General features: G+C 43.2%; 1 protein-coding gene across 1 annotated transcript in view; it reads left to right on the top strand.

The window, feature by feature from the left end:
• Nucleotides 1-27,365, top strand: part of DMGDH (dimethylglycine dehydrogenase) — a 302,254-nt gene that overhangs the window by 238,704 nt on the left and 36,185 nt on the right. The window contains exons 7-13 of the mRNA XM_075541210.1: nt 486-690; nt 5,891-6,139; nt 15,349-15,547; nt 21,569-21,738; nt 22,243-22,396; nt 24,614-24,779; nt 25,429-25,559. Coding sequence (XP_075397325.1) covers nt 486-690; nt 5,891-6,139; nt 15,349-15,547; nt 21,569-21,738; nt 22,243-22,396; nt 24,614-24,779; nt 25,429-25,559 — 1,274 coding nt within the window. The remainder of the gene's footprint in view (nt 1-485; nt 691-5,890; nt 6,140-15,348; nt 15,548-21,568; nt 21,739-22,242; nt 22,397-24,613; nt 24,780-25,428; nt 25,560-27,365) is intronic.

Raw genomic sequence — 27,365 nt, 5'->3', positions numbered from 1 at the left:
AAGATGGCAGCAAGGGCTCCAACCATCTTCTGTGCATTCCAGACAGCGGGATGGAGGAAGGGACAAAGGTGTAAGCCGATGGAGCTTATGCCGGTTGTCTGTTTACAGTGGTTCCTGGTTGCTGCCACCCAGCACTCACATTTACACCCCACGGACCCAAATTTAGCAATAGTCTAAACTAAGAGATGGAATGAACAGCTTCAAGAGAGGCTGGGAAACTTACTGTGAGACCCCATCTCAGCGACCGTGTGTCTAAATGAGCACCCGGGTTCCATCACTCGGTGAGAAAGAGTCCGGCGACAAGCGCAAGCCTGTCTACTCGATGCTCATGTGTGCCTGGGCTCAGGCTCAGAAACAGAACTGCAGTGCACTCTGATGCCAAGTGACAGATGGCAGTAAGCGTTTTACGAAGCATCTCGGATAGGAGATTTACATTGACCACTGTGTGTATATTGCCTTGAATAGTGACCGTGTGATCTCTTCAGGTCTTGGCTGGACTCTACAATCCTGGAGACGGTCACATAGACCCTTACTCTCTAACCATGGCCCTGGCTGCCGGCGCCAGGAAATACGGTGCCCTTTTAAAATATCCTGCCCCAGTGACTTCTCTGAAACCCAGGATGGACGGAACGTGGGAGGTTGACACCCCACAGGGCTCCGTGAGAGCAAATCGAGTTGTCAATGCTGCAGGTAAGCATCGTGCCTGGTTCGTTCGGTTGCTTTTACTTTTAATCCATGCTTTTAAAAAAAGTGGCAAAGAGAGCCATAAAGTCATGTTCCCGATTGTGCACATTGTTATGAAACACGTTAAAGTTACACAGCTGGTCTGTCCTGAAGTCACAAAGCCTTCCTTCACGGGCCGCCTGGGTCACTTTGCTCTCGGGCTGACCTGAAGTCCCCAATCACAGGAACTTGGCGCTCTCCTTCAGGGCTTGTTATTCTGCTCCGGGGTGTGCTCTGCCCAGGTATGCGTTATTCCTCTTTCCTGCGTCCACCCTTTCTTTACACTGCGAACCAGTAGTGTCCCAAACCAGGAGCATCACCTTGGTCCTCAGTCTACTCTTTAGGGCACACCTGGTGATTTTCGACCTCTCCCTCTCTCGTTCCTTTAGCCCTTCTCCTTCCAGAACATTGGGAAGCATATCTAATCATCTGTCCTTTATGTTCCTGTGTTCTAGCTTAGAATCCTTGAGTATTGAGGGACAAAATTGAAATCCCCTAAGAACCCACTCGTTTTCTACTTGCAGGGACCTGGGTCCACCAGGCGTGACCTGGGCCCACACTTGAACTTGCTTGTATCTTTAGCTCCTTGAGTTATTACACTTTCTAACAGGTCACCTGAATGTGAAATCATTCTCAACTGCCACACATCCATGGAAAAATTTAACTAATTACATGTAGTAATGTAAGGGAAGAATACATGCATGTGTGTATTTAATTATTATCAAGTCTATTTTAAGAAAATCTATGTGAAGAGTAATGCTCCCTAAAGCAGCAGTTCTCAACTTGTGGGACCCCATTTCACAGGGGTCTTCTGATTCATAACAGTAGCAAAATTATAGTTATGAAGTAGCAATGAAAATAACTTTATGGTTGGAGGGTCACTACAACATGAGGAACTGTATGAAAGGGTCTCAGCATTAGGAAGGTTGAGAATCACTTCCCTAACAGGTAAGCCTCAGTGATTGGGTACAAAGGCTTTGGTGGGACTTTGGATAGAACTGAAGGTAAGAGAGGTTGATTTGGGGAATGAAAGCAGGCATCTGTGGATGGCATTGCATCGACGTGGTTTGAGAATATGCTGGCTGATGCGATATTTCCCAGGCTGCTTCAGGGAGAGCAGTGTGTCTCACAAATTGGTCAGGTTATCAGTCCCCAAACCAGGCCAAACCACTGCCATTGAGTCCATTCTGAGTCACGGTGACCCTGCTGGATAGGGTGGAACAGCACTCTGTGGTTTCCAATGCTGTCAATGTTATGCACGCAGACTGTCAGGTCTGTCTCCCATGGAGAGCAGCTAACCTCTGAACTTTTAACTAGCACCATGTGTGCTTTAACCACTGCACTACTATGGTTCCTAAAGTCACCAGGCTAGTACTGCAATCTAATTAAAGAAACCAGATATAAAGCCTCTATTACCTACTCACATAAGGGATTGGGGGCTTTCTGTTTTGCCAGCTATGTGGCCTGGGCAAGTTGCCCATTTGGAAAATCGGGATTGTTAGTACCCATCTAAGGAATCATTTTAGGGAGGTCTGGTGGCACTTTGGGATAGGTACTTGGCTGCTAATCTCAAGGTCTCTGGTTCAAACTCCCCAGATGCTTCATTGGAGCAAGATGAGTTTGTATCCGTATAGATTTACTGTCTCTGAAATGTTCTATTGGGTCATTGTAAGTTAGAGTGGGTTCACTGAGCGTGGGTTTGGTTTTAGGTTTCAGTTAAGGAGTCTTAAGCACAGTAAAGTGCTGAGATACTGACTGGAAGGTTAGTGGTTCAGACACCACCACCACTACCACCCACCGCCCAAGGCTTCTTGGAAGTAAGGCTTGGTGATCTACCTGGGAAAGAACATGGCCTTTAAAACCCTCTAGAGCTGTTCTACTCAACCCACATGGCATCATCAGGAGTCAGAGTCAACTCTATGGCAACTAACAGCATCAACATTGGTACCCAGCTCAGAGCGTTAAGATGAATAGTAAATGTGTTAATAATGTTAGGGACCTAGAACAGGCTCTATCACTGTGTTAGGCTGGGTTCTCCAGACAAGCAAGCTATGATGCTTATATGTGTATGGCTATAGAAAGAGAACTGTATCAAGAAATGGCTCAAAGCAAACAAACAAAAAGAAACTGTACAACCTGGAAAAAACAAGCAAACAAAAAGAAAATGTACAACTTGAAAAAAAAACAATAAAAAATGTATAACTTGGGGGAAAATGACTCATATGCTTGAAGAAGCAGGTAAGTTCAGTTTGGTTCAAACCTGTAGGTCAGATGGTAAGCTGGAGACCGCTCCTGACCTGGGTAGCTTTGGGAACCAACAAGCCAGGAAGCAGGAAGATGAATCCGGAAGACCACAAGCCGGTAGCTCCAAGGTCAGTAGTCTGCTGATGGCTCCTGGGATCGGCAGGCGATATAACAGACTGATGACCCAGATCCAGCAGAAGAAGTGAGCTTGCTTCCCCACAGTGTCCATCTGCACTGAGTAGGCCACAGCCCTCAAGAAATTTCCCTGAATTGTATCGAGCGTGCGGTCAAATTAAGACGCTGACACTCTACCCTAGTCTTCCCACAGCCGCTTGGCTTCTTCACAGAAGATCCCACCCACACTGTTAGATTGCATCAAGCTGACACAAAACCCAACTATCCCAACCACATAGAAATCACTTCATAAAGATTAGCTGCCACAACGACAGCAATAGTTATAATTAGGATGAAACCCCCCTGATAGGTCTATACCGCCATCTGGAAGACATTCGTCTCAGGCGACAATTGCCTTTTTGTTGCTCCTTTTTGTTCCATAGTCACCCAGCATCTCACTAGCTAGTAAACTGAATTCCCAAAGAGCTTGGTTTTCAAGCCAGTGAACAAGAAAATCACCCCAAGAAGTGTCTCAATATTCACAAGATCTGGGTAGGGGTCAGAATCTACAAAACCAATAATAAGTCTTCCAGTGCCTCTGTAGCAGATGGTCTGTGTAGGCGGTGTCCCTGGGTGGTACCAGAAAGGCGGTTTGAGTCCACCCAGGGGATCTCTGGAGAAAGGCTTGGTGATCTATTCCTGAGAAACCAGTCTTTGAAAACCCCGTGGAGCCTGGTACGCCTCTGATGCGGTGGGGTTGCCATATAGGTGTTCCTGCGGGAGAGAGGGCAGGGCCCGCTCCTTGCATGTCTGAATCTTGGTGTGCAAGGTGTGTGGTAGACTAGCTTGCCTCTTGTCCCTGAAGCTTTCACACCTGCCTCATCATACTTACTTTCATGCTACTCCCCGCTTCCCTCTGGTGCGGCTCCGGGCTTTGGGCAGGGGCTCTTTATTAGGATGCACGCCTTTCCTTTGCTCAGGGGCAAATGATCCCCTTCATCTCACTTCCAGATGACTTGTTTAGCCTGAGCTAACTGTGAACGCTTCCATAAGAATGTAACAGCATCATGCTGACACAAAACCAGTGTCCAGTCAGAATTGCTAATTTTTGCCTGATCCACTGCGTCAAAAATGGGCCCATCATTTGTCACTGTCTGAACTCTCTAGAGCAGCAGTTCTCAGCCTTCCTCATGCCGGGACCCTTTCATGCAGCTCCTCATGTTGTGGTGACCGCCCCCACCTTCCCCCCCCAAGCCATGACGTTGCTTCAGGGACAAGCACCACTCTCTATCCCACTGCTGAGTCAGTCTGCCGACACCTCCCTGCCAAAGAGACACCATCGCCATCATGTTCCATCCCAAAATGCCCTTAGACAAGTGAAGGTGTCTTGGGTTCTTTCAATAAAGGCTCTCTGGAGGAAGAAAACCACAAGTGATAATCCCAATATTCTTGGATGTTAGCTTGCATGTCGGTGCACTAAGGGGTCACCTGGGTGAAGCTCAAGGTTCCTTTCAGCTTCACATTTCCTTGCTCAGGTTTGCACCGGACTGCTAGCTGCGAGATCAGCAAGTCAAACTCATAGCCACTCCTTGGAAGAAAAATGGGGCTGCCTGCTCCTGTAAAGATTTACAGCCTCAGAAGCCCCACACACAGTGGCTATGAGTCGACACACACTCGATGGCGGCATTTTATCTTTCTGCAAATGAAACAACAACAAACATTCACGCTCATCTCTAAGACAGCCCTGGTGGAAGTTGGGAGGTGACGGCGGGCGTTTTGAGTCCCCCTGCCTACAATGAGTTCCTTTTTCCTTAGCTGTGACTCCTCTTCGGTCTTGGCTCTTGTACCTTTGGAACCTTCAGGCTCTTTACAAGAGAGGCTCTTGAAAAAAAGAAACTTTTACCCAAACAGATGAAACTTCATGTGGTCTCTCTCCCCAAATAGCTCTGTTTTCAGATTTTAGGGTAGCAAACTAATTTTCAAATATTGGGCACCATCCAGTTGAGGAGAGTTATGGGAGCCAGTGAGGCTGCCTACGAACAGGGCTTTATTATAGGTTGACTTCATTTTTCATTTATTGTCTTTAAAATAAGGTTCATTTTTTTTTTGGCCCCACTCCACTTTTGCTGATGGGCAAAATCCTTGATCCAGAACGGGGTTCTCTGGGGCAATGGGAAATGTCTTTCTTTCAAATATGGCAGCGTTGTCCACTCCTCACCCTCTTTATTGTGGTAAAGTTGAGGAGACTTCAAAGAGCTTGTGGAAGTTTTCCATTCATTTAAAATTTCACATCTTGAGGAACTTTTGAAGCTCCCTCATATATTCTAAAACCAAACTCACGACCATCGAATTGATTCTGACTCGTAGGAACCCTATAGGCAGAGTCTAACTACCCCTGTGGCTTTCTGAGGCTTTAAAGCTTCAGAAAAAAAGTCTCATCCTTCTCCTGTGGCTGGTGGGTTCGAACTGCAGACCTTGTGATTAGTAGTCCGATTTGCAGTCCACAAAGCCACGAGGGCTCGTGTGTGTGTTTGTGCATATGTGTGTGTATATATATATAACATTTACCATTTCAGCATTTTTGCAATTCAGTGACATTCATATTTTCATTGTAATATATTATCTTTTCTTTTCCCCTACGCAGTTTTGCAAGGGAAAAATATTTAAAATTCGTTATGCCATCCTTTAGATGTTTCCATGCATACTCATGCTTTACCCAAATAGTTTTATTTCATTTTACATTGTTATAGCCTTGTTAGATGTGAGATGTTTATATGTGATGACATTTTAAACTACCTTTGTGTTCCAGGATTTTGGGCTCGTGAAGTTGGTAAAATGATTGGACTAGAGCATCCTCTCATTCCGGTTCAACACCAATACGTTGTTACAGCCACTATCCCTGAAGTGAAAGCTCTGAAACGAGAACTCCCGGTGCTTCGAGACCTGGAGGGATCTTATTACCTCCGCCAGGAGAGGGATGGGCTTCTGTTTGGTCCTTATGAAAGTCAGGAGAAAATGCAACTTCAGGACTCCTGGGTCACCAGTGGAGTCCCTCCAGGTGGGTTCATCAAGCGGCAGGTGTAAACGTCTGAAATAAAGGACACTATGATACTAGTCACCGGCACTGCTGATGGTGAGTGGTTTGAGGTGAGCCCTGTCCACATGCCCCTCTGAACAATTGCAGCGGAGGAGTGAGGCTGCTGGGAGGACAGGGGCAAGATGGTTGGGGGGAAAACGGAGGAAACATGCTCTGGCTACTCTTGAAGGTTCCAGGCGTACTTTCACCTGCCCAGGACAGCCTTCTGCCCACCAACCCAGCTCCTATGGCCTCGTCTAGTTGCAGAATTTGGATATACAATTGCGATTGTGTTTTGGGGTTGGAAACACAAAGCTGTCTGAGACACCATAACAAAAAGATGGAAACAACCTAAGTGATCATCAGTACATGAACAGATAATCAAATTGTGGTACACATGAGTGAAAGTCAAAAAGTATTGGTATGAAATCATATTGATATGAAACCTTTATTAAACAAAAGCATCAAAATGTGAAATTGGTGTTTCTCAACATGTCTTGCATCTGGGCCTATACACTTCTGACGGCAGTATTTCCATCTCTCTTACCCTCCCTAGGAGCTCTGGTGGTGTGGTGGTAATGCATTGGGCTGTCAACTGCAGAGTCAGCAGTTCAAAACCACCAGGCACATGGAGGGAGAAAGATGGGGGCTTTCTACACCGGTAAAGTTAGTCTCAGAATCTCACGGGTTCAGCTCGACCCTGTCCTGTAGGGGCTCTATGCATTGACATTCACTTGATGCCAGTGAGTTTGCTCTTCAATCTCCCCATTTCAAAGATGATAGTTTTGTCAACCTTGAAGGACTTAAGCCATGCTCTTTTAAAATGTTCATTGAATTTGGGGAACAAAAAAACCTGAAGGGGCAGAATCCGGGATATAGGATTGATGGGGTCAGTTTTCCCAATGAAATTCTTGTAAGTCCTCTGCGAATGAGCAGGTGAACTGTCATGATGGAAAAACAATTTTAGGTACAACTTTCTTGGCCTTTTTTCACCAATGCAGTTTTAAATTTTCTTAAAATTTCTTCGTAATAAGCCCATATGGTCGCCCTGTGTCCTTCAAGAGAATCTATCAAGATTGTACCATTGGGATACAAACAAACAAACAAACAAAACAAAACCCTCCATAATCTTCTAAATTTAGCTGGTCCTATAGATTCCCCACCAGAGAGCACTATTTTGATTGGCCTTTTTTAAGGTACCATAGTTAGACATGCGCATGAAGACTAAGCCAAGTATATCATTTGCCTCTACCATTTACTGGTTGCAGAGACAGGTTTTGCTTGCAATTAACCATGCCTGTATGAACTAGAACCCAGCAGCAATACTTTTTGACTGACAATTGTGTGTGACTCACCCCACCCACTAAGAAATGCTACACAGCTGTAAAGAATATGATGAGCTAATCAAACATCTTCTAGCATGGATGAATCTGGAGGACACTATGTTAAGTGAACTAACCAAAGGACCAATATTGTATGATCTCGCTGGTATAAAAAGAGAGGAATTGACAGACATATAAAATCAATAGATTTTGGCAGCTACCAGAGGTAGGTTAGGGAGAGACAGAGAATCACTTTCTAGATAGTTGTGGTATTTTTGGTAATGGGAAAGGCGATACTGAATGCGGGTGAAGGAGGACACTAAGAAGTACAGAGACGAAGGGGCATTTTTGGCAAATGCCATGGCATACACCGTTTTACAACAATAACCAGCAAGACATATGTGGTTAATTCACATCAAATCCGTTGTCATTGTTTACGGCTCAGAGGGGAACGTCCCTGTCAGGTTTCCACGGCTGTAATCCTGACTGAGGCAGACTAGCCTCTCTCTCATGGAGCAGTGTGAGAGAGCAGCCTCCACAACAGAGCAGGTCCAAGGGGCGGTTGTGTAATTGAAGCGTAAATTAAAGAAACATCAGACAAGACATGAAGGTGCTCACTTCTTCCATGATGGCTGGAACCAGAGAGAGGGCAATGTATTCTCTTAACAGGCTCACATAATCTCGGGGGTGTCCCTGAGCTGGCTTGAGGTTAGGTGCTCCTGAGCTCTCCTCCCGGGGAACAATCTGTGATTCATCTCAGAAGGGAGTGGGCCACACTTCGGGTTAGACGGTCTGATTGCTTTTGATGGCAGATATCTTCAGGCAGACAGCCCTCAAGCAGTTAGTAAGCAACCATGTGCTTGCAAGCATTATTACAGGGGGGATATCGTGGAGAATAAATTTAGTTAGGAGAATATAACTGGGATACACCTCCTCCACATGAACCTGAAGGCCTCCCTCCACGAGAGTCTAGGCCTCTCAGACTCCTTAAAATAAGAGCGTAGAGCATTTGTCTGCATACACTCTTTCCCGCTTCTCAGTTTCCCACAGAGTAGCTGGTGGGTTTGAACTATTAACGGTTTGGTTAGCAACTGAAAACTTAATCATTTGACTGCCAGGCTTCTTTTATGTGTGTGGTCACATATGTAGATATGCATGCACATATGTGAATAGGCAGGCATATATAAGCTTGTGTATAGGTTATCTGTAGGTATATGTACATACATGTTTGTGTGTGATAAACAGTAATTTTATATGACTATATCAACACATTTATACACACATGTATATACATATATGTAGTATATGTTCTGTATACTAGTTTGGCAAGTAGCATCTGGGATCTTAAAATTTTGAAAGTAGCCAGATAAGGTCCAACTATTGGTCTTTACTCATTTGGAGCAAAGAGAGTGAAGGAGACCAAAGACTCAAAGAAGAACTGATTCTACGAGACGAATAGCCCACAATATCATGGCTGCCTACCTCAGGAGACCCGGTTCCTACTACTGACAATCCTGACCAAGGAAATAACAGTGTACGATGGAACAAGTGGAACAAACTTAAATTCTGATTTTAAGAAAATTTGTATCATGATGTAGGTGGAGTTTGAAAAGCAGACCATCAGTAGGAAACAATTTATCCATATTTGGTTTCAGCTTATCCATTTGTTGTTGTTATTGCCATCACGTGCCATCTAGTGGGTTCTGGCCCATTGGATCCTGTGCAAACCAGAACGAAACGCTGTCCAGTGCACCATCCTCACAATTGTTCTCATGTTGGAGCCATTGTTGCAGCCACTGTGTCCAGCCATCTTGCCAAGGGCCTTCCCCTTTTTTCTGCCCTCTGCTTTAGCAGCATAATGTCCATCTCCAGGGATCCGTCTCCCTTGAACAACGTGTTCAAAGGACATGAGACAAAGTCTCGCCGTTCTTGCCTCTAAGGAGCAATCTGTCATGGTTCTTCCAAGACAGATCGACTCGTTCTTTTCGCCGTCCATAGTACTTTCAATATTCTTTGCCAACACCATAATTCTGATGCATCGGTCCTTTGGTCTTCCTTATTCAATGTCCAACTTTCACATGCAAAATGACACAATTGAAAATATGGCTCAGGTCAGGTGCACTTTAGTCCTCCGAGTAACCTCCTTGCTTTTCAACATGGTAAAAAGGTCTTGTGCAGCAGATTTACCCAATAAAATGCATCCTTTAATCTCATGCTGCTTCCATGAACATTGGTTACGAATCCAAGTAAAATTAAATCCTTGACAGTTTCAATATTTTCTCTGTTTATCATGGTATTACCTATTGGTCCAATTGTGAGGATTTTGGTCTTCTTTACATTGAGCTGTATTTATTACTGAGGACTGCAATCCTTGATCTTCATCATCAAGTCTTCAAGTCCTCCTTACTTTCAATAAGTTTATTGATCTGGGTGGACTAGAGAAACAAATCCATAGAAATTCATATGTGTACAAGAAGAGTTTTATATAAAGAGTAATTGTACATTAAGAAAACATCCCAGCCCAGTCCAGTCAAAGCCCATAAGTCCAATATTAGCCCATATGTAAGATACCAATCTATAAAATCTTTTCCAGACTCATGAAAACACATGCAATGACACCGAATGCAGGATGACCACAGCCAGTGGGTAGAAAGTCTTTGGATCCAGTGGCATTGTAAGCATCTCAGCACTGGCAGGGGTCTCTGTGTGTCTTCTCCAGATCTTAGGGCTACATCAGGCCAGATCTATGTGGCTTCTCCTCAGGGATGTTTCACAGGGAGTCATCCTGTGTCTTCTCAATAGAGCATCTCCAAGAAAGTAAACCGAGAGAGAGATAGGGTCTCCCATCTTGAAGGAGGAAAATCCAGATTTTCCAGAATTTTTAGGAGAAAGCCATGACCACACAGAGGCCTCATTGACTATGATCTGATTGACAGACTAGACTCCACCCCTTCATTCTTAATCCTCAAATTGACAAATTATTATGTAATACCACAGTAAACGCGGTTGTGTCATCTGTATATCACAAGTTGCCTTCTTCTAATCCTGATGCTGTGTTCTTCATATAATACAGGTTCTCTAAGTATTTGCTCGACATACAGGCTACATAAATGTGAGAGGGTACAACCTGTCTGATGCACACATTTCCTGATTTTAAGCCATACAGTATATCCTAGTTCTGTTCTTACAACTACCTCTTGATCCATGTACAAGTTCTTCATGAGCACAGTGAATTGTTCTGGAATTCCCATTCTTCTCAAGGCTACCCATAGTTTGTTAAGATCCACACAGCCTAATGCCTTTGCATAGTCAATACAACATAAATAAGCATAAGTAAACACTTTCCTTGGCTAATGCTATCAGTGTAATTTGAATTTCTACCTTCAGTACCATTGGTTCTTGTTCAAGTTCTACCTCCTGAAATGGTGGAATATGGGTTAGTTATTTTTGGTACAGTGATTGTGTTCTTCCCATCTTCTATTAATGTCTTCTGCATCATTCAGTATTTTGCCCATTGATTGCAACTTGAGGCTTGAATTTTTTCTTGAGTTCTTTCAGCTTCAGATATGCTGTGTGATCTTCCTTTTGGTTGTCTAAACCTAGATCTTTGTGCATCATTAACTATCTTACTTTGTCTTTGTGTCAGTCTGGGTCGACTAGAGAAACAAATTCATAGACACTCATATGTTATAAGAAAGAGCTTTATATCAAAGAGAAATTATACATTAAGATATCATCCCAGACCAGTCCAGATCAAGTCTATGAGTCCAATATTAGTCTTTAAGTCCATTATTAGCCCATGAATTCCTCTTGAGACTTCACAGCACATGCAATGATACCGATTTCAGGAAGATCACCAGCTAGTGGGTGGAAAGTCTTGTGGATCCAGTGTCAGTGGAAGCATCTCAGGCCTGGTGTGGGTCTCCATGTGGCTCCTCCAGCTCCACGGCTCTGGCTGTCATCAGCGTGGCTCCATGAGTCTTGTCAACAGGAATGTCAAACAGAGAGTGTCTCCCACTTTCAGAGAGGAATACAGGAGTTCCCAGAATCCTCACGAGAAGGCCATGCCCACATGGAGGCCTCATTGGCTATGGCATGATTGACAGGCTAGGCTCCACCCCTTAGCAAGTTGACAGAAGATTATGTAACTGCCACAATCTTCAGTTACCTTTCAAAACTTTCTTTTCAGCTCTCCAACGTCATCATTTCTTCTTAACTTTAGCTACTCTATGATTAAGAGCAAGGTTTAGAGTCTCTTCTGACATTTGCTTTGATCTTTTGCTTTCTTCATGAGTGATGGTTTTGATATCCTCCCACAGCTCTCCAGGTCTTCTGTCAGTTGTGTTCAATTTGTGAATCTGTTCTTGAGATGCTCTCAAAGTCCAGGTGGCACAAATTCAAGGTCGTATTTTGGCTCCTGTGGACTTGTTCTCATTTCCTTAGCTTTATCCCAAATTTGCATATGAGCAATTGATGTCCTGTTCTACAGTAAGCCCCTAGTCTGGTTTTAGCTGCTGATATTGAACTTCTCTGTTATGACCTCCCACAGATGTACTCAGTATGATTTCTGTGAATTCCATCTGGGCAAGTCCATGTGCATAGTCGCCTTTTGTGTTGTTGAAAAAAAGGTATTTGCTCTGGACACGTCATTGGTCCAGATCACTATCATGTGATCTCCAGCTTTATTTCTACCACCAAGATCATAGTTTCCAAAACATCAACAATGTTTTGAGGCTGTCCATAAGGTTTTCTCATGACTAATTCTTCAGACATGGACAGTCTATTCCTTCTTGGTTGTCTATTCTTAGTCTGGAAGCTCTCACTTCTGGTGATCCAGATTGTATTTGAAGGAAAAAAAATGAGAATGTTGATACATTGTGAAAAAAGTAGCAATATCACTGATTGTTGTTATAAAGGGAATATATATACGTATAAATACATATATACGTGTGTATATATACATATATACACATGTGTGTGTGTATATATATATATCTGATGCAGTATATCCAGTCTATTATGTAAGGCCAACAGTCTATAACACAGTATGAGTGGGTTGGCATGGCAAATTGAGGTCCTCCAATACAATAGAAATGGTCTGGAAAAGGCTTAATCTTTTATTCAAAAGCAGGAAGTCCTGTGGTTTCCCTCTCAGGTCCTGTAAGGAAATGTGGTTTTTTGTATTTATTTGTCATGAAATAAGACTTCTGGATAGAGTAAAGATTAGACTACCTGTACAGGTGCTTCAGCAATGTTTTAGGCTAGGTTCTCTAGTGAAGCAAAGCCAGTGATGCTTACAATGATAGATAAATAAATAGACAGACAGATGAATAGATAGATTAATCTCAAGGAAATGGCTCATGTGGTTATAGAAACTGACAAGTTCCACATCTGCAGGTCAGGTGTCAGGCTAGAGGATTTTCCTGGCTCCTGTAGCTGGAGGGCTGAAACCCCATGATTAAAAGGTCAAAAATGGCAGGCAGTCTTCTGGCTTCAGAGATGAATGAATCCAAGGTTGGCAGGTAAGGTGGCAGACTCCTAGACTGCAGAGGCTAATCGCTCCTTGGTTTGTCAGTCAACTTAGCAGGCTGATGGCAAGACCCAGAGGTCACATCTTGATAAGCCATATGTAGGAGCTAGATCCAACACAAAGCAAGCAAACTTTGGCATTGATTTGTATAGTGAGAGCAGGCAATACCCATGAGGACACTCACTTTAACTTTTTAGGCTGCTGTGTTATTCCAGGTTGACTAGAGAAACAAATCCAGATGTGTGTGTGTGTGTGTGTGTGTGAGAGAGAGAGAGAGAGAGAGAGAGAGAGAGAGATAGGTGTGTGTGTGTGTGTCCCATCTCCAGGGAGGAAGACAGGAAGTTCCCAGAATCCTCAGGAGAAGGCCATGTCTACACAGAGTCATCATTGGCCTGATTAACAGGTTAGACTCCACCCCTTCACTCAAGTTCACAGGAGATTATGTAACTACCAGAGCTGCTCATAGCCAATCTCATCATGATGGATGACTATATCTCACTGTTAAACCACTGAGAATCATGGCCTAGCCCAGTCAACACACAACCATAAATATTACAAGGTGTTCATTTATAAACAAAACCCAAACTCACTGCCATCAAGTTGATTCAAACTCTTGGTGACCCTATAAGCCAGATTAGAGCTGCCCCGGTGGGTTTACAGCGCTGTAAATATTTCTGAGAGTAGAAAGCCTTAGCTTTCTACCCCAGAGTGGCTGGTGGTTTCAAACTGCTGACCTCGTGGTTTACAGTTCCACACGTAACCACTATGCTACAAAGGGAGCTAACATTTTTTTGGTGCACTGATATATTCCAGGGAATATGCAAAAATACAGAAAGCTGTGCTTTCTAGAATTATTCTTTAATTCCTTCTTGATATAGAAGATGAGGCCTCTCCCACTGTCCCTGAAGTATGTTTTCCCGCAAAACAGCAAATGATCACTTATCAGCCTTCTATGGCAGGTGGGTGCACCTTTGTGTCTGAGTGGATTATCAACTGATCACAGAGGAAGGACTGAGTCATCGCCTATGAGTGAGTCTCTCTCAGCTCTTCCTCCATAGTTTAGCTGCCTCTCCTTCAAATCAATGCCAAGCAATTTTTTATAAAACATCAGTTGGTGAGACTTTGTCTTACAGGCTTTTGACATGTCAAGAGAGACCACTCCCTGGGAAAGGACCTCGTGCTTGGTAAAGGGGAGGATCAGCAAAAAAGAGGAAGGCACTCGGGAGACAGATTGAACCGTGTTTGCAACCATGGGCTCAGGCTGGGAATAATTGTCGCGATGGCGTGGGACTGTGTAGTGTTTTGGTCTGTAGTGCATAGGGTTCCTATAGGTCAAGACAGACTCGGTGGCACCTAACAGCACCACCAGCAGTGGTTAGAAGAAGAGCCAGCCTGTTAGCTGGGCCTGGGGGCTCCATGGTACTGTTGGATCCCAGTAGTCTGCTTGCCTCCACTGTCACTGACACAACATACAGTCCCCAACAGGAGTAAGAAGTTGACTGTATGGGAAAGCAACCCAGTGGGTGGTGATATTCTTTGCAAGCTCATCTATGGCCCCCCCTGAATCCCAGTGCCTTGCAAGACAGAGAAGATGTCTGTACTCTAAGACTCCCCGTTTTCACAGAACTCTAGCCCTCGGATATGCATAGAAGCAGGCTGGAAAAATAAGGTTGCTATTCTTTCCCTGCTGGCATGCGATATTAAAAGGAGTCTCGAACCCATTGATTGAAATCTTGAAATCATTTCCCATTCTTTTCTCCAGGGTCCTGTTAAGACTGTAAGCACCCATTGTCTTTCACTTAGAAGTAAGGCGCAGGCTCTTATGGCTAATTGAATAAGGCTCTCCCTTGACTAACTAGATTGTATGTTTAAAAGAATTGTGATTGGATTACACATGAGAAACATATTAGAAATTGATTTAAATTTTCTCTTAACTAAAAAGGAACTCAGCTGCTCACTGCAAGGTTAGAGGATCAAATCCACCAAGAGGCCCCTTGAGAGAAAAGCCTCACAGTCCGCTGACAAAGTAGCCATTGAGAACTCAAGGAGCACAGGTCTCTAACCACACATGGATTGCTGGAAGTTGGGGTCAGCTTGATTGGAACTTTAAAACACACACACACACACACACACACACACACACATTTTAGGAGGTTGACTTTCATGATTTTATTTTTCAAGAATAATAAAATGATTGTTCTCCATAATATAGTGAGTACTCATGGATCGATGATACACCCCAGGTCGTTTTTCATTGCAGTCTGTTTCGGAGAATTGAAACACACGTGAGCTTTTGTGTACAGCTGCAGAACACTGATGACAGTGGTGTGTCTTTTCAGGTTTTGGAAAGGAACTCTTTGAGTCTGACCTTGACCGAATCATGGAGCATGTTGAAGCTGCTATGGAGTTGGTGCCTGTCTTGCAAAAGGCTGACATCATTAATATTGTCAATGGTCCCATCACTTATTCTCCTGATCTTCTTCCTATGGTGGGGCCCCACCAGGGGGTCAGAAACTACTGGGTGGCTATAGGCTTTGGGTGAGTACCCTGATGTCATTCGACATTTGCTAGAAAGTCATGTATTTTAGATAAGTCGGATCATAATCTCTATTAGAGAGAATGTGGGAGAGCCAGAGAGGGGTTTTCCCTCCCCTTTTGTGATCATTGAGAGATACATGTAAAATGATGATGGCAACATTAGTACAATGTGCTTGATGCAATTGATGTGTGGATTGTTATAAGAGCTATAAGTGACCCCAATAAAATGATTTATAAAAAAGAAAGAGATACATTTAAAATGTCAGTCTTAAACCATATAATGGTTTAAGCACTTTTGTAGGTTTTAAAGATGGGAAATGATATCATAGAAATTTCTCTTTGCATATTTCCTGCCATTTCCATGATTCATATATCTTCTCATACTATTTAAGTCTATTTGCATCAATTTCACAAAGATGTTTTCATAGAACAGTGTCAAAGTTCACTTAAAATATCTAATGTGCAATAAATCTGATGCACTTTTAATCTTTTTCTATGTTTGTCCAATATGATTTTCTTCTTTATAATTCCTTAGGCTGTTTCCTATTTTTTTAATTCCATTACCACTTTGGTGTTTCATTTTTCATATTTATCCTATTAATTTGGTCAATATTGATGTCAAGCTCATTTTACTATCATCTCACACTTTCTAATATTCTACTTTTCTTCCCCATTTTATTTGATAATTTTTTTCTACTTGAAGTTAGTAATTGCCAGCTCTATACCAGGCCTACTGCTAGACCTGTGGTTTTGATTTGTCTTGTTCCCAATGATTGATAAACAGGAACCCAACTAAAACTGTGAATTAGGTGTTGGACCGCTAACTGCAAGGTTAGCAGTTCAAACCCACCTGTCATTACATGGGAGAAAGATGAGGCTGTCTGCCTCCATAAAGATTTACAGTCTCCAATACCTTATATAATACTCACTGCCATCAATTCAATGCTGTCTCATAGTGACCCTATAGGACAGGGTAGAACGAACTGTGAGTTTCTGCACCCATAACTTTATGGGACTAGAGAGCTCCATCTTTCTCCCATGAAGTGGCTGGTGATTTTGGACCTCTGACTTTAAGTTTAGCAGTCCAGCCTGTAACCACCATGCCACCTTTATGGAGTCTCTATGTATGGCAATGGACTCAGTGGCAGCGGGTTTAGTTTTGGTTTAATGTCTCATAATGGTGAATATATTTTCGTGTACTTGTTAACCATTTGAAATTATCTTCGAAGGATATTCAAAGAATATGAATTTTCTTTTTAGATACTTTGACCATTTTTTGTTTGGGTCATTTGTCTTTTTGTTACTAAGCGGCAAAAGCTACATATTTTGCATATTAGGTCCTTATTTGTTATGTGGCTCTCAAAAATTTCCTTTCAATCTGTATACGGTCTTTTCACTTTATTGATAAAATCCTTTGGTGTACTAAAGAATTGAATTTTTTATGATGTTTCATCTATTAATTTTTATTTTGTCTTTTGTTGATCTTTTGTTATTATATCTGATAACATATCATCAAACATTTGGTCTAATAGCCTTGCCTTTACATTTTTATAACAATCTTTATGATTTTAATTTTTTCATTTGGGTATTTGAATTGGTTCTTGTATATGGTGTGAGGCATGGATCCTGTTTCTTTCTTCTTCATGTGGAAATCAAGATTTCTCTGCACCAATTATTAAAGAAATGTTTCCTTCACAATTGATTGGATTTAGCACTCTTGTAGAAAATCACTTGGCCATAGATATACGAGTTATGATTGATTTGGTATTTACTGACCAGTCAACAAAGATTTGCAGATTATAAACAAGCTCTGCGTTATGGACAGACCATGTCTCTGGCCACATTAAGTTTACACTTCAGTGGAACACTTATCGACGTATTGCTACGTTAGGTAGAGAACTGCTTCCTTCAGAACACTGTTACTAACTGCCTCGGCATTCTCTTTACTTGCATTGAGCTGGTGCTGGACTCCTGCTCTGAATGCTCTGGGTAATTGTTCAAGGTTTTATTTATCGGGAGCTGGGGGCGGGGGATACAGGGAAAATGAAAGCTTCAGTCTGAACTAAAAATAGTTTTACTTAGACATAGAAATGGCTAAGATATTTCTTAAGCATCATGTTGCAATACCCCCTTTGGCTGTGTTCCCTGGCTTTTCAGAATACGTATTCCATGTTCTGGATACCAATGTTTCCCCTCCCTGGCTGAACCACAGCATTGTTGGAGGATCATCTCTTCCTGTCTGCCTCATACAGCATCTCCTTACTCAGATCCTAGGAAGCAGACATTAGCACACACTGATGCTGATTCTACCAGGGTCCAGTCATCTCCCTGGGTTGCTCACCTACTACGTTCTGGACAAAGTCCTAAGTACTTTATGAATGTTAGTTCTGTGAATTCTCCACAAACACCATGAAGAAAGTATTTGGCGAAGGGAACTAAATCTCAGAGAGGTTACCAAACCTGCCCAATGGTACATTGTTAATAGAATCTGAACCGGAACCATACTAAACCTACCCACTACCCTTGTGTTTCTTCCAGCTCATAACTCACTGCAGTTGGGTCTATTCCAGCTCACAGTGACCTCACCTCCAGTGTCCAAGGCTGGAAATCTTTATGGGAGCAGATCGCTGCATTTTCCTCCGCACGGAGTGCCTGGTGGGACTGACCCAACAGCACCACAGGGCTCCTTGAATAATGCTGAGACCTCACTTGATCCATGCTTTCCTACTTTTTTGCGACCAAGTCGGGGATTCCTTTTTTTCTGTAGCTCTTTTCAGTTTATTGCATGAAGGAGTTACACTGTTCGAGTCAAAAGTGGACCCCAAATGGTTACATCATACAAGAGTAAGGCAGAGAGTTTTGCTGTACAGTCACAGAAACCTCAAAAGGTGAAGCGAGTGTTTCTGGATGTACCCTGCATCCGGGCCTGTGCTTTTTTGGTATGTACACGTCTGAAGGTGGTGCTTCCATCTCTAACCCTTCCCCACAGAACTCTTTCTCTGATTTACACCATGTCAAAAATGGCAAGTTTTGCTTCTTTGGAGGACTCAACACAATGTTCATTTTAAATGTTCTAGTTCATTCCAAGAAATCATCTTCAATAGCTTTGGCCTTGCTTAAAAGGCTTGATGGAGAGATCAGGCCTTTGTGCTAGCTGATCTTACAACAATGCTTTTGGCAGCCATCATGACAAAAGTTGCGCGAGGCCCAGACAGCTGGCTTACAGTGAAAACTGCAGAGCCCCTCGAGGTTGGAGACTCCTGGAGTGGTTGATGGAAACTCTACAGGGGTCTTCCGCCCCTCTCCAGACCTCAGTCAGTTTCTTCCTTTGTGGAGGTGGATGGTCTTGCCTTTGTGGGTTCATTGTTGGGGTCTTCCTGACTCTCCCTGAAATGCTTGATCAATTTAGAAATGGTTGTTTTAGACGGGGCAGCAATCCCAGTTCTTGATGGAGGTGGGGCAACACTCACTGGTATGGCATCATTTCTAACATGTAATTTGTCAGTGTGTAGAGAGCTGATGTTTGTAAAAGATTTCATTTTGAAAAGTAAACTAGATTTGGTTCAGGGTTACTCCCAAAGGGCAGCTCTCTGCCCCATTTGTTTGCTCCAGCAGGTTGTTTAAGAGGAAAGAACCTGGTGGCATGAGAACCAGACCCCAGGAAGCACCTGCTTGGCTAAACTCGGGGCATTTGTCAAGAATGTGAGTAACATCTGTCATGTGCACCTGGGCTGAAAACAGACTACGAGCAATTGTCGATGTGAATTCCAATAACAAGGATATACACTCTAGGGTCAGAGCATGGGATTTCTATCTTGAATCTGCTGTTTATTTCTATGACATTCTTTTTTGTTTTGGTTTGGTTTTGGGGTTTTTTTCTGACTTAAAAAATAATTTTATTGGGGGTCATACAACTCATATCACAATCCATACATACATCAGTTGTGTAAAGCACATCTGTACATTCATTGCCCTCATCATTCTCAAAACATTTGCTATCCGCCTAAGCCCCTGGCATCAGGTCCTCATTTTTCCCCTCCCTCCCTGCTCCCCACTCCCTCATGAACCCTTGATAGTGTATAACTTATTATTGTGTTATATATTACACTGTCCGACCTCTCCCTTCACCCACTTTTCTGCTGTATGTCCCCCAGGAAGGAGGTTATATGTAGATCCCTGTAATCGGTTCCCCCTTTCCAACCCACCCTCTCTCCACCCTCCCGGTATTGCCACTCTTACCACTGGTCCTGAATGGATCATCCTCCCTGGATTCCTTGTGCTTCCAGTTCCTATCTGTACCAGTGTACATCCTCTGGTCTAGCCAGATTTGTAAGGTAGAATTGGGATCATGATAGTGAGAGGGGAGGGAGGAAACATTTAGGAACTATAGGAAAGTTGTATATTTCATTGTTGCTATACTGCACCCTGATTGGCCTGTCTCCTACCCGCGACCCTTCTGTAAGGGGATGCCCAGTTGCCTACAGATGGGCTTTGGGTCTCCACTCTGCCTCATTCACAATGATATGATTTTTTTATTCTGATGATGCCTGATACCTCATCCCTTCAACACCTCATGATCACACAGCCTGGTGTGCTTCTTCCATGTGGACTTGGTTGTTTCTGAGCTGGATGGCTGCTTGTTTACCTTCAAGCCTTTAAGAGCCCAGATGCTATATCTTTTGATAGCCGAGCACCATCAGCTTTCTTCATTACATTTGCTTATACACCCATTTTTTTCTTCTTCTTCTTGTGACTTTCATAGCAAAGCTAGATATTTATAGTTTCTCTAGATCACCAAAACTGGTATCTTTCTGTAGGAAAGCTTAGTTAACACTTCCATTCCTAAGGCTCCTTCCAACCTCATAGAAGTCAGGAGGCTGCCTGTGGCTGGGTTTTGGACTACTGGATTTTCTTGCATCTTGATGTCTGCTCATGTAGCTAGCACCTCTTCCTGGTTCTTCCTTCAAGATCCTCTGCTCCCTCAACTCCTCTTAAGTGTCTCTTGACTTAAAGGATTTTCATTAGACAAGTGTGGTTGGCTAGAACTTTACGAGGCCAATGTAAAATGGTGGTCACTTCGTGGTGATATCAAAAAGTCTTTATCTTCCACAGACATGTTTTGCTTCTGAAGCCCACTTTCCAAGCAAGTGACTGAATACAGAGGGCCCAGTGTTCCCTCCCACCTCTTCCTCATAGGTCCCTTAGGAGGGTTTCCTACCTGAATGTTTGTAAGAGAATGGGCCAAGAGCCTAGAACAGAACAGATCTGAGAAAAGATGGATGTTTCATTCTACCAAATCAACCTCACTGCCATTGAGTGGATGCCAACCCATAGTGACCTCATAGGACAGGGTAGAACTGCCCCTGTGGGTTTCCAAGACTGTAACTCTTTACGGGGTTAGGAAGCCCTGCCTTCCTCTCTTGAGAGCTGGTGGTTTCAAACTGCTAACCTTTCAGATTGCAACCCAACACCTAACCATGAAACCAACAAGACTCCTGCTGGCTTAGAGTCACGTGCTGTATAGAAGGAACACATCTCTTGAAGTGTCAAAACAACTCCATAAAAAGCTCACTGCCATTCAGTTGATTCTGACTCATAGTGAGACAAGGTAGAACTGCTCCGAGGGGTTTCTGAGAGTGTAACTCCTTATTGGAGTAGAAAGTTGAATATTTTCCCCATGGAATTGCTGGTAGTTTTGAATTGTCAACCTTGCAGTTGATAGCCCCATGCATAACCATTATGCTCCCTGTACTCCTCTTTTTAAAGCGGCTGGGTTTTATTTGGATAGCTAAACTGCCATTTTTTGAGGGGGAAAATATGTCATAAAACTAATGTTCTCCTAAGGAGCATCTTGAATGGTTGACCTTGAGGATCGCAGTGTAATGCATAACCACAAGGCCACCAGAACCCCCTGCAAAATTAATGTTCATTGTGTGTGGCAAATAACATAGGATACTTCTACTTTTAGGCCCTTTGAGACATCTGTCTCAGTAACTGAGTATGTATCTCTGTGTTCCACAGCTACGGCATCATCCACGCTGGTGGAGTGGGGAAGTACCTCAGTGAGTGGATCTTGCATGGAGAACCTCCCTTTGACCTGATAGAACTGGACCCCAATCGCTATGGAAAATGGACAACCACTCAATACACAGAGGCCAAAGCAAGAGAGTCCTATGGATTCAACAATATTGGTATCGTGGGAATTTGCCACTGTCCACAGTGCTTACCTAGATTGTCCCAGTGGCTGCAGCAATGAGCTCAAGCATAGAATGACTGTGCAGACGGTGCAAGACCGGGAAATGGCTCCTTCTGGTGTGCCCAGGCTCGCTGAGGGGCAGAACGGCCTTGAGGGCACTGAACTACAAGGGGGTTTCCAGAATGATCCTTCAGGACCTCTGATTTTATATGCTCTTTCACTGGAGGAGGGTTTGTTTTGGATTCTAGGGCACGGCACCTCTGAGACCAAACAGGGCTATATATAAATGTATATATTTGACAAGTGAATGCCATCACTGATTTTCGATTTAAAATGTAGTTTGGCTTTACCCTCAGTGTCCATGATGGCTTTGCCTTCTACGTCAGGTCCTTGCATGTAACCATGCTTCTGGAATTTAAATCTGGTCATTTTCATTTTCGGAATCCTTCCATCGTGTTCTGATGATGTGCTATTGAGCGTGTGGGTTATCCATTTTCAGTTGGTTATCCTAAAGAAGAGCGGTTTGCCGGGAGGCCGACCACCCGTGTCAGCGGGCTCTACACCACCCTGAAGTCGAGGTGCTCCATGGGCTTCCACGCGGGCTGGGAGCAGCCACACTGGTTCTACAGACCCGGGCAAGACCCTCAGTACAAGTAAGGGATGATCAACTTGGCCCGTGCACTGAAGGGAAATCAGGGATATGCAACTTTGCACTCACACTTGGTCCTTCCACCCTGTTGGAAGGAGCACCGTGGAGCCTGGCTACCACAATTCTTTCCTGTCCGTGGAAGCACTGGTCTAGTCCACCTGGCATCAATTCATACATAACATATGGATCCACTCCCTCATCCCATGCCTGGTCCTGCTGCATGACCCAAGTGTCCTGAAGCCAAGCCCCAGAGAATCCTCTTCAGTGCAGATTTATCAGTCTCTGCTGAATCTGTTCCTCTGGCAGACCAACCCCTCCCCCTCCCCTCAGGTTTCTGAGTGCTCACAGGGGTTTAGAATGTTCCATTGAATCGTGTAGTATTCAACCACAAAAGGAAAAGTGCCCGGATAGTCCTGGTTTTGTATATATCACACAATAGCTTAGGGTACTTGCTTTCTAGTATATGTGTACTGAGTAATGCAAATCATAGGGGAAGGGGATAAATTAGAGGAAAAGATCATTTCTGTAGTATTTCTGCTTATGCAAAAGTGTAATAAATCCCCCTGAGACAACCCTCTGATTTGCTCTTAACCGATATCTGCTGCTTTTTTACTTGAGTCTAAGAGTGATTATGTGTTGGGGGAAAGATGCGGCTGTTTACTCCTGTAAAGATTTATAGTCTAGGAAACCCCAAGGGGCAGGGCAGTTTCTACGCTGTCCCGTAGAGTCACTATAAGTTGAAATTGACTTGATAGCAGTGAGTTGAATAAATACTTAAAAAAAAAATGAAACCCATAAACCACAAAAAATTAAATAGCAAATCCAAAAATTAAGCTACATTTTTTGAGCTGTCATTTTGGTTAATCAGGATTTTATGTCTACTTATTCTATGATCCATAGAAACTTAATCTTCACATTTGATCTTAGCCAAAAGGCTGAGAAGCGATTAAACTTAATCTTAAAACACCTTTTTCTTAGAACTTTTTTTCTTTAGTTTTAGGACTAAGTCTAGCTGGATCATAGAATAATAGCCGGCCCATTGTTAGTTAATGAATTTAGGCGGTAGAGGCAGGCAATCTTGACTTCTCTCTCTTTCTCTTTCTGGTGGCAAGAGGTTGGCTTGCTGTTTCTACATAATGCAGACACTAGCTCTATGCTTCACCTTGTGCTGGATGAATCTGGCCTACGCTTCTTCTACAATTTAATGATTAAACTGCAGACCCTGTTTTGCAGACTTAGTATCCGTCTCTGAAGTGCAGACGCATTAGAAGGCCTGCTTGTAAGGCAGAAAAGACCTTTGTTCCAGGCTCAGCGCTGTTATTCATTCATGTAAGAGCCTTGGAAAGACACGTTATGTCTTTTTGCTGAAAGATGTAGATGTTGGGCCAGGGCTTGCTTACTCAAGATGTGGACGAACAGCTTCAACAACACCTTGGAGCCTGTTAGAAAGCAGACTCAGAGGCCCCTTCTGAGACCTACTGAATCAGTACCTGCATTTGAACAGGTGGAACGGACGGCCTGACAGGTGCATGGATGCTGGAGCAGCGCTGGGCTAGACGAGCACTTCACAGTCCCGACTGCACACTCTTCCCTTCTGCAGAGCTCCAGACTCAGGGCTATGGTGTCAACACTGACTCAGAGGGGCCCTGTGGCTTCTGAGACATTAGCTGTTTAGGGGGGTAGAAAGCCGAGTCTTTCTTCTGCATTTTAGGCGCTAGATATTCGGATTTAACTAGTCTGGAGCTGGAGAAAGATGTGACAATCTGATCTTTAAAAGATCCCTGCCTTGGAAACCCTCCTAGTAGTTGTACTCTGTCCTGAAGAGCTGCTCTGAGCAAGAGTCAATTGCAACAACCCAGCCATTGGACTTCATGAACAAATACCCCGCTCCAGATCACTCTAGTACGTAACCAAGGCTGCCAATCACCAGACTGTAACATCCACGGGTGCTTCCAGATTTGAAAGCCCACGTGTCTTCTTTGATGTTCTAATTAATTAGTGCTTTATTCACTATGATCTGGGTCAAAGGGATAGATGAGCAACTTAAAAGGCTAGGCACGTGCCAATCCCTGTGCATGATTTGTGGAACAGGATTTTCAGATACACATTGTTTTTCTCAATAAGAGTTCTAGAGGAGCAGGGCTACTTTGTTCCCTTTCGGTTCTGTAGTTTTCTGTCGATGAATGGCAGTTGTTTTGTGACATTAAACATTGTCTTCCAGGCCCAGCTTTCGTCGAACAAACTGGTTTGAGCCTGTGGGCTACGAGCACGAACAGGTTATGCAAAGAGTCGGGGTGATTGACCTGTCACCCTTTGGCAAGTTTCACATCAAAGGCCAAGACTCCGTGAAACTGTTGGACTATCTGTGTGCAAATGTCATTCCAAAGGTAAATAGCTTTGTAGGGGCACAGAGTCCAGGATTGTGACCTACTTAATTCTTCATCCTCGCTTGAAAAAACAAATTTAGTCTTCTAGCTGTCTGAGTAATTTCTGTCTAACATTAGAATTTCTTTTTAATTGGTCAAGAAAATAGGTAATTTTCACATTTTCATTTTTGTTGAGTGAATGACCATTGGAGGGCTTGATAGATGTGTTTACTACTGCCAATGGAAACTTAAAAGAAAGCTGTGTGTAATTAGTCTTTCAAATTGAGAACTTCAAAATTAATCTTGAGTTTAAATCTAATAGACTTATAGATAATATCACTGGTATAAATGATATGATAACAGTCGTTCTGGTGGCATAGGGACTTATATGTTGGGCTGCTAATATTAAAGTCAGCAGTTTGAAACCAGCAGGCACCCTGAGGGAGGAAGTATGTGGCTTTCTACTCCCATAAAGAGTTACAATCTTGGAAACCCACAGAGGAAGTTCTACCCTGTCCTACAGGATTGCTATGAATTGGAATCAACTCAATGGCAGTGAGTTTGAGGAATGGCATGATTCATACGTTTTCCCTTTTATATATATGCTATGATGAAAGAACCCATAAGATATTGACTTCATCCAGAGGTAATTTTACGTTGATCTGTGCAGGTGGGTTTTACAAATATAAGTCACATGTTAACGCCAAAAGGCCGAGTGTATGCTGAGCTGACTGTTTCCCACCAGTCTCCGGGGGAGTTCCTGCTAATAACAGGCTCTGGATCTGAACTTCATGATCTTAGGTAAGTACTGCTCTAAGCATACAATTCTGTATATATTACATAGTGACTCAGGCTTACCTAGGGTTTCTTGTTTGTCCATCCTTAGAGGTACAACTTTAGTTCTTAAAACCCATTGCCATCCCAAACAAATCGTATTGATGCAAAAGAGGGGAGTTGGAGTGGAGACCCAAAGCCCATCTGTAGACAATTGGATATCCCCCCACAGAAGAGTTTAAGGAAGGGATGATTCAGCTAAGGTGCAGTATAGCACTGAGGAATCACACATCATTCCTCTAGTTCCTGAATGCTTCCTCCCCACCACTACCATGACCCAGTTCTATCTTACAAATCTGACCAGAGAACACACATTAGTACAGATATGAGTTCTCCACACATGAATTCAGGAAAGATAAGATAGCCCCACAGGAACGGTCACAGGAGTAGTGATCTCATGAGGGTCGGGGGATGATCAGGTAGGGGAAAGATGAGAAAGGGGGAACCCATCACAAGTTTGGATATATAGCCCCTCCCCAAGGGGACGAATAACAGAATGTGGGTGAAGGGAGACAATAGACAGTATAAGATACGAAATAACAGTAACAATATATAATCAATCAAGGATACACCAGGATGGGAAGGTGGAGGAGGGAGGGGGGGAAAGAGCTGATACTATGGGCTCAAGTAGACAATGTTTTGAAAATTATGATGGCAACATATGTACAAATATGCTTGATACAATTGATGGAATGTTATAAGAGCTGTAAGAGCCCCTAATAAAATGATTTTTAAAAGGTAAATTAAATAACAATTCCTTTGTGCTGAAAAAACAAAAACAACACCTACTGCCCCCGAAGATATGACTGATGGGTTCAAACAACTTCCAAGAGCTTAACCATGGCGTCACTCAGGTTTCTTCTTTAGTTCTTAAACCTTATCATTCCAAATAAAGGTCATGTACTTGATAGGAACTCTGCACACACAAACCCACCTATGGAGTTTGCTGACTCGTAAACTTACTGCCATAGAGTCAGTTCTGAGCAATCTTACAAGACCGGGGGTTTCTGAGAATACAAATCTTTACAGAAGTAGAACTTCATTCTTTCTCCTGCAGAACAGCTGGTGGTTTTGAACTTCTAACCTTGTGGTTAGCAGTCCAATGCATAACCCACTGTGTCACCTGGGTACGAAGCAAACAATATTAAACAGGGTCAGTATGCTAAAATCCCTTTACCCATTATCTGTTCATTCTCTTAATAGTCTTTAGTTTTACTAGTATTATTTTCTGTTGGGAGCAAGGAAACTGAGGCAGAAGTAATGATCTTAGTCTAGTCTTTTTGACTCTGATGCCCATCATTGATCTTAGTAAGCTGCCTGCCTAAGTTCGTTTCTCCCTTTGTGATATTTCATGATCTCTGCCCAACATCTGGATCTAAATCATGAATCCACCAACCTGAACCTTTGCATACCCCCAAACCATACATAAGCACCCACTCATAGGGATGCACGATAGCAGTGGTTCTCAACCTTCCTAATGCCACGACCCTTTAATACAGTTCCTTATGCTGTTATTGACCCACCAACCATAACATTATTTTCATTGCTACTCCCTAACTGTCATTTTGCTATTGTTGTGAATTGGGTGACCCCTGTGAAAAGGCCATTCAACTCCCAAAGGAGTCTCGACCCACAGGTTGAGAACCGCTGCCCTATAGGGTTTCCAAGGCTCTTGCAAACCTTTATGGGAGCAGATAGCCTCAGCTTTCACCTGAGAAGTGGCTGTGGCTGCTGGTTTTGAACTGCTGACCTTAACGATCTAATGCTCACCTG

The sequence above is a fragment of the Tenrec ecaudatus genome, chromosome 2 (assembly GCF_050624435.1).
Source record: "Tenrec ecaudatus isolate mTenEca1 chromosome 2, mTenEca1.hap1, whole genome shotgun sequence".
Taxonomy (NCBI): domain Eukaryota; kingdom Metazoa; phylum Chordata; class Mammalia; order Afrosoricida; family Tenrecidae; genus Tenrec; species Tenrec ecaudatus.
This window is presented reverse-complemented; position numbering and strand designations above follow the sequence as displayed.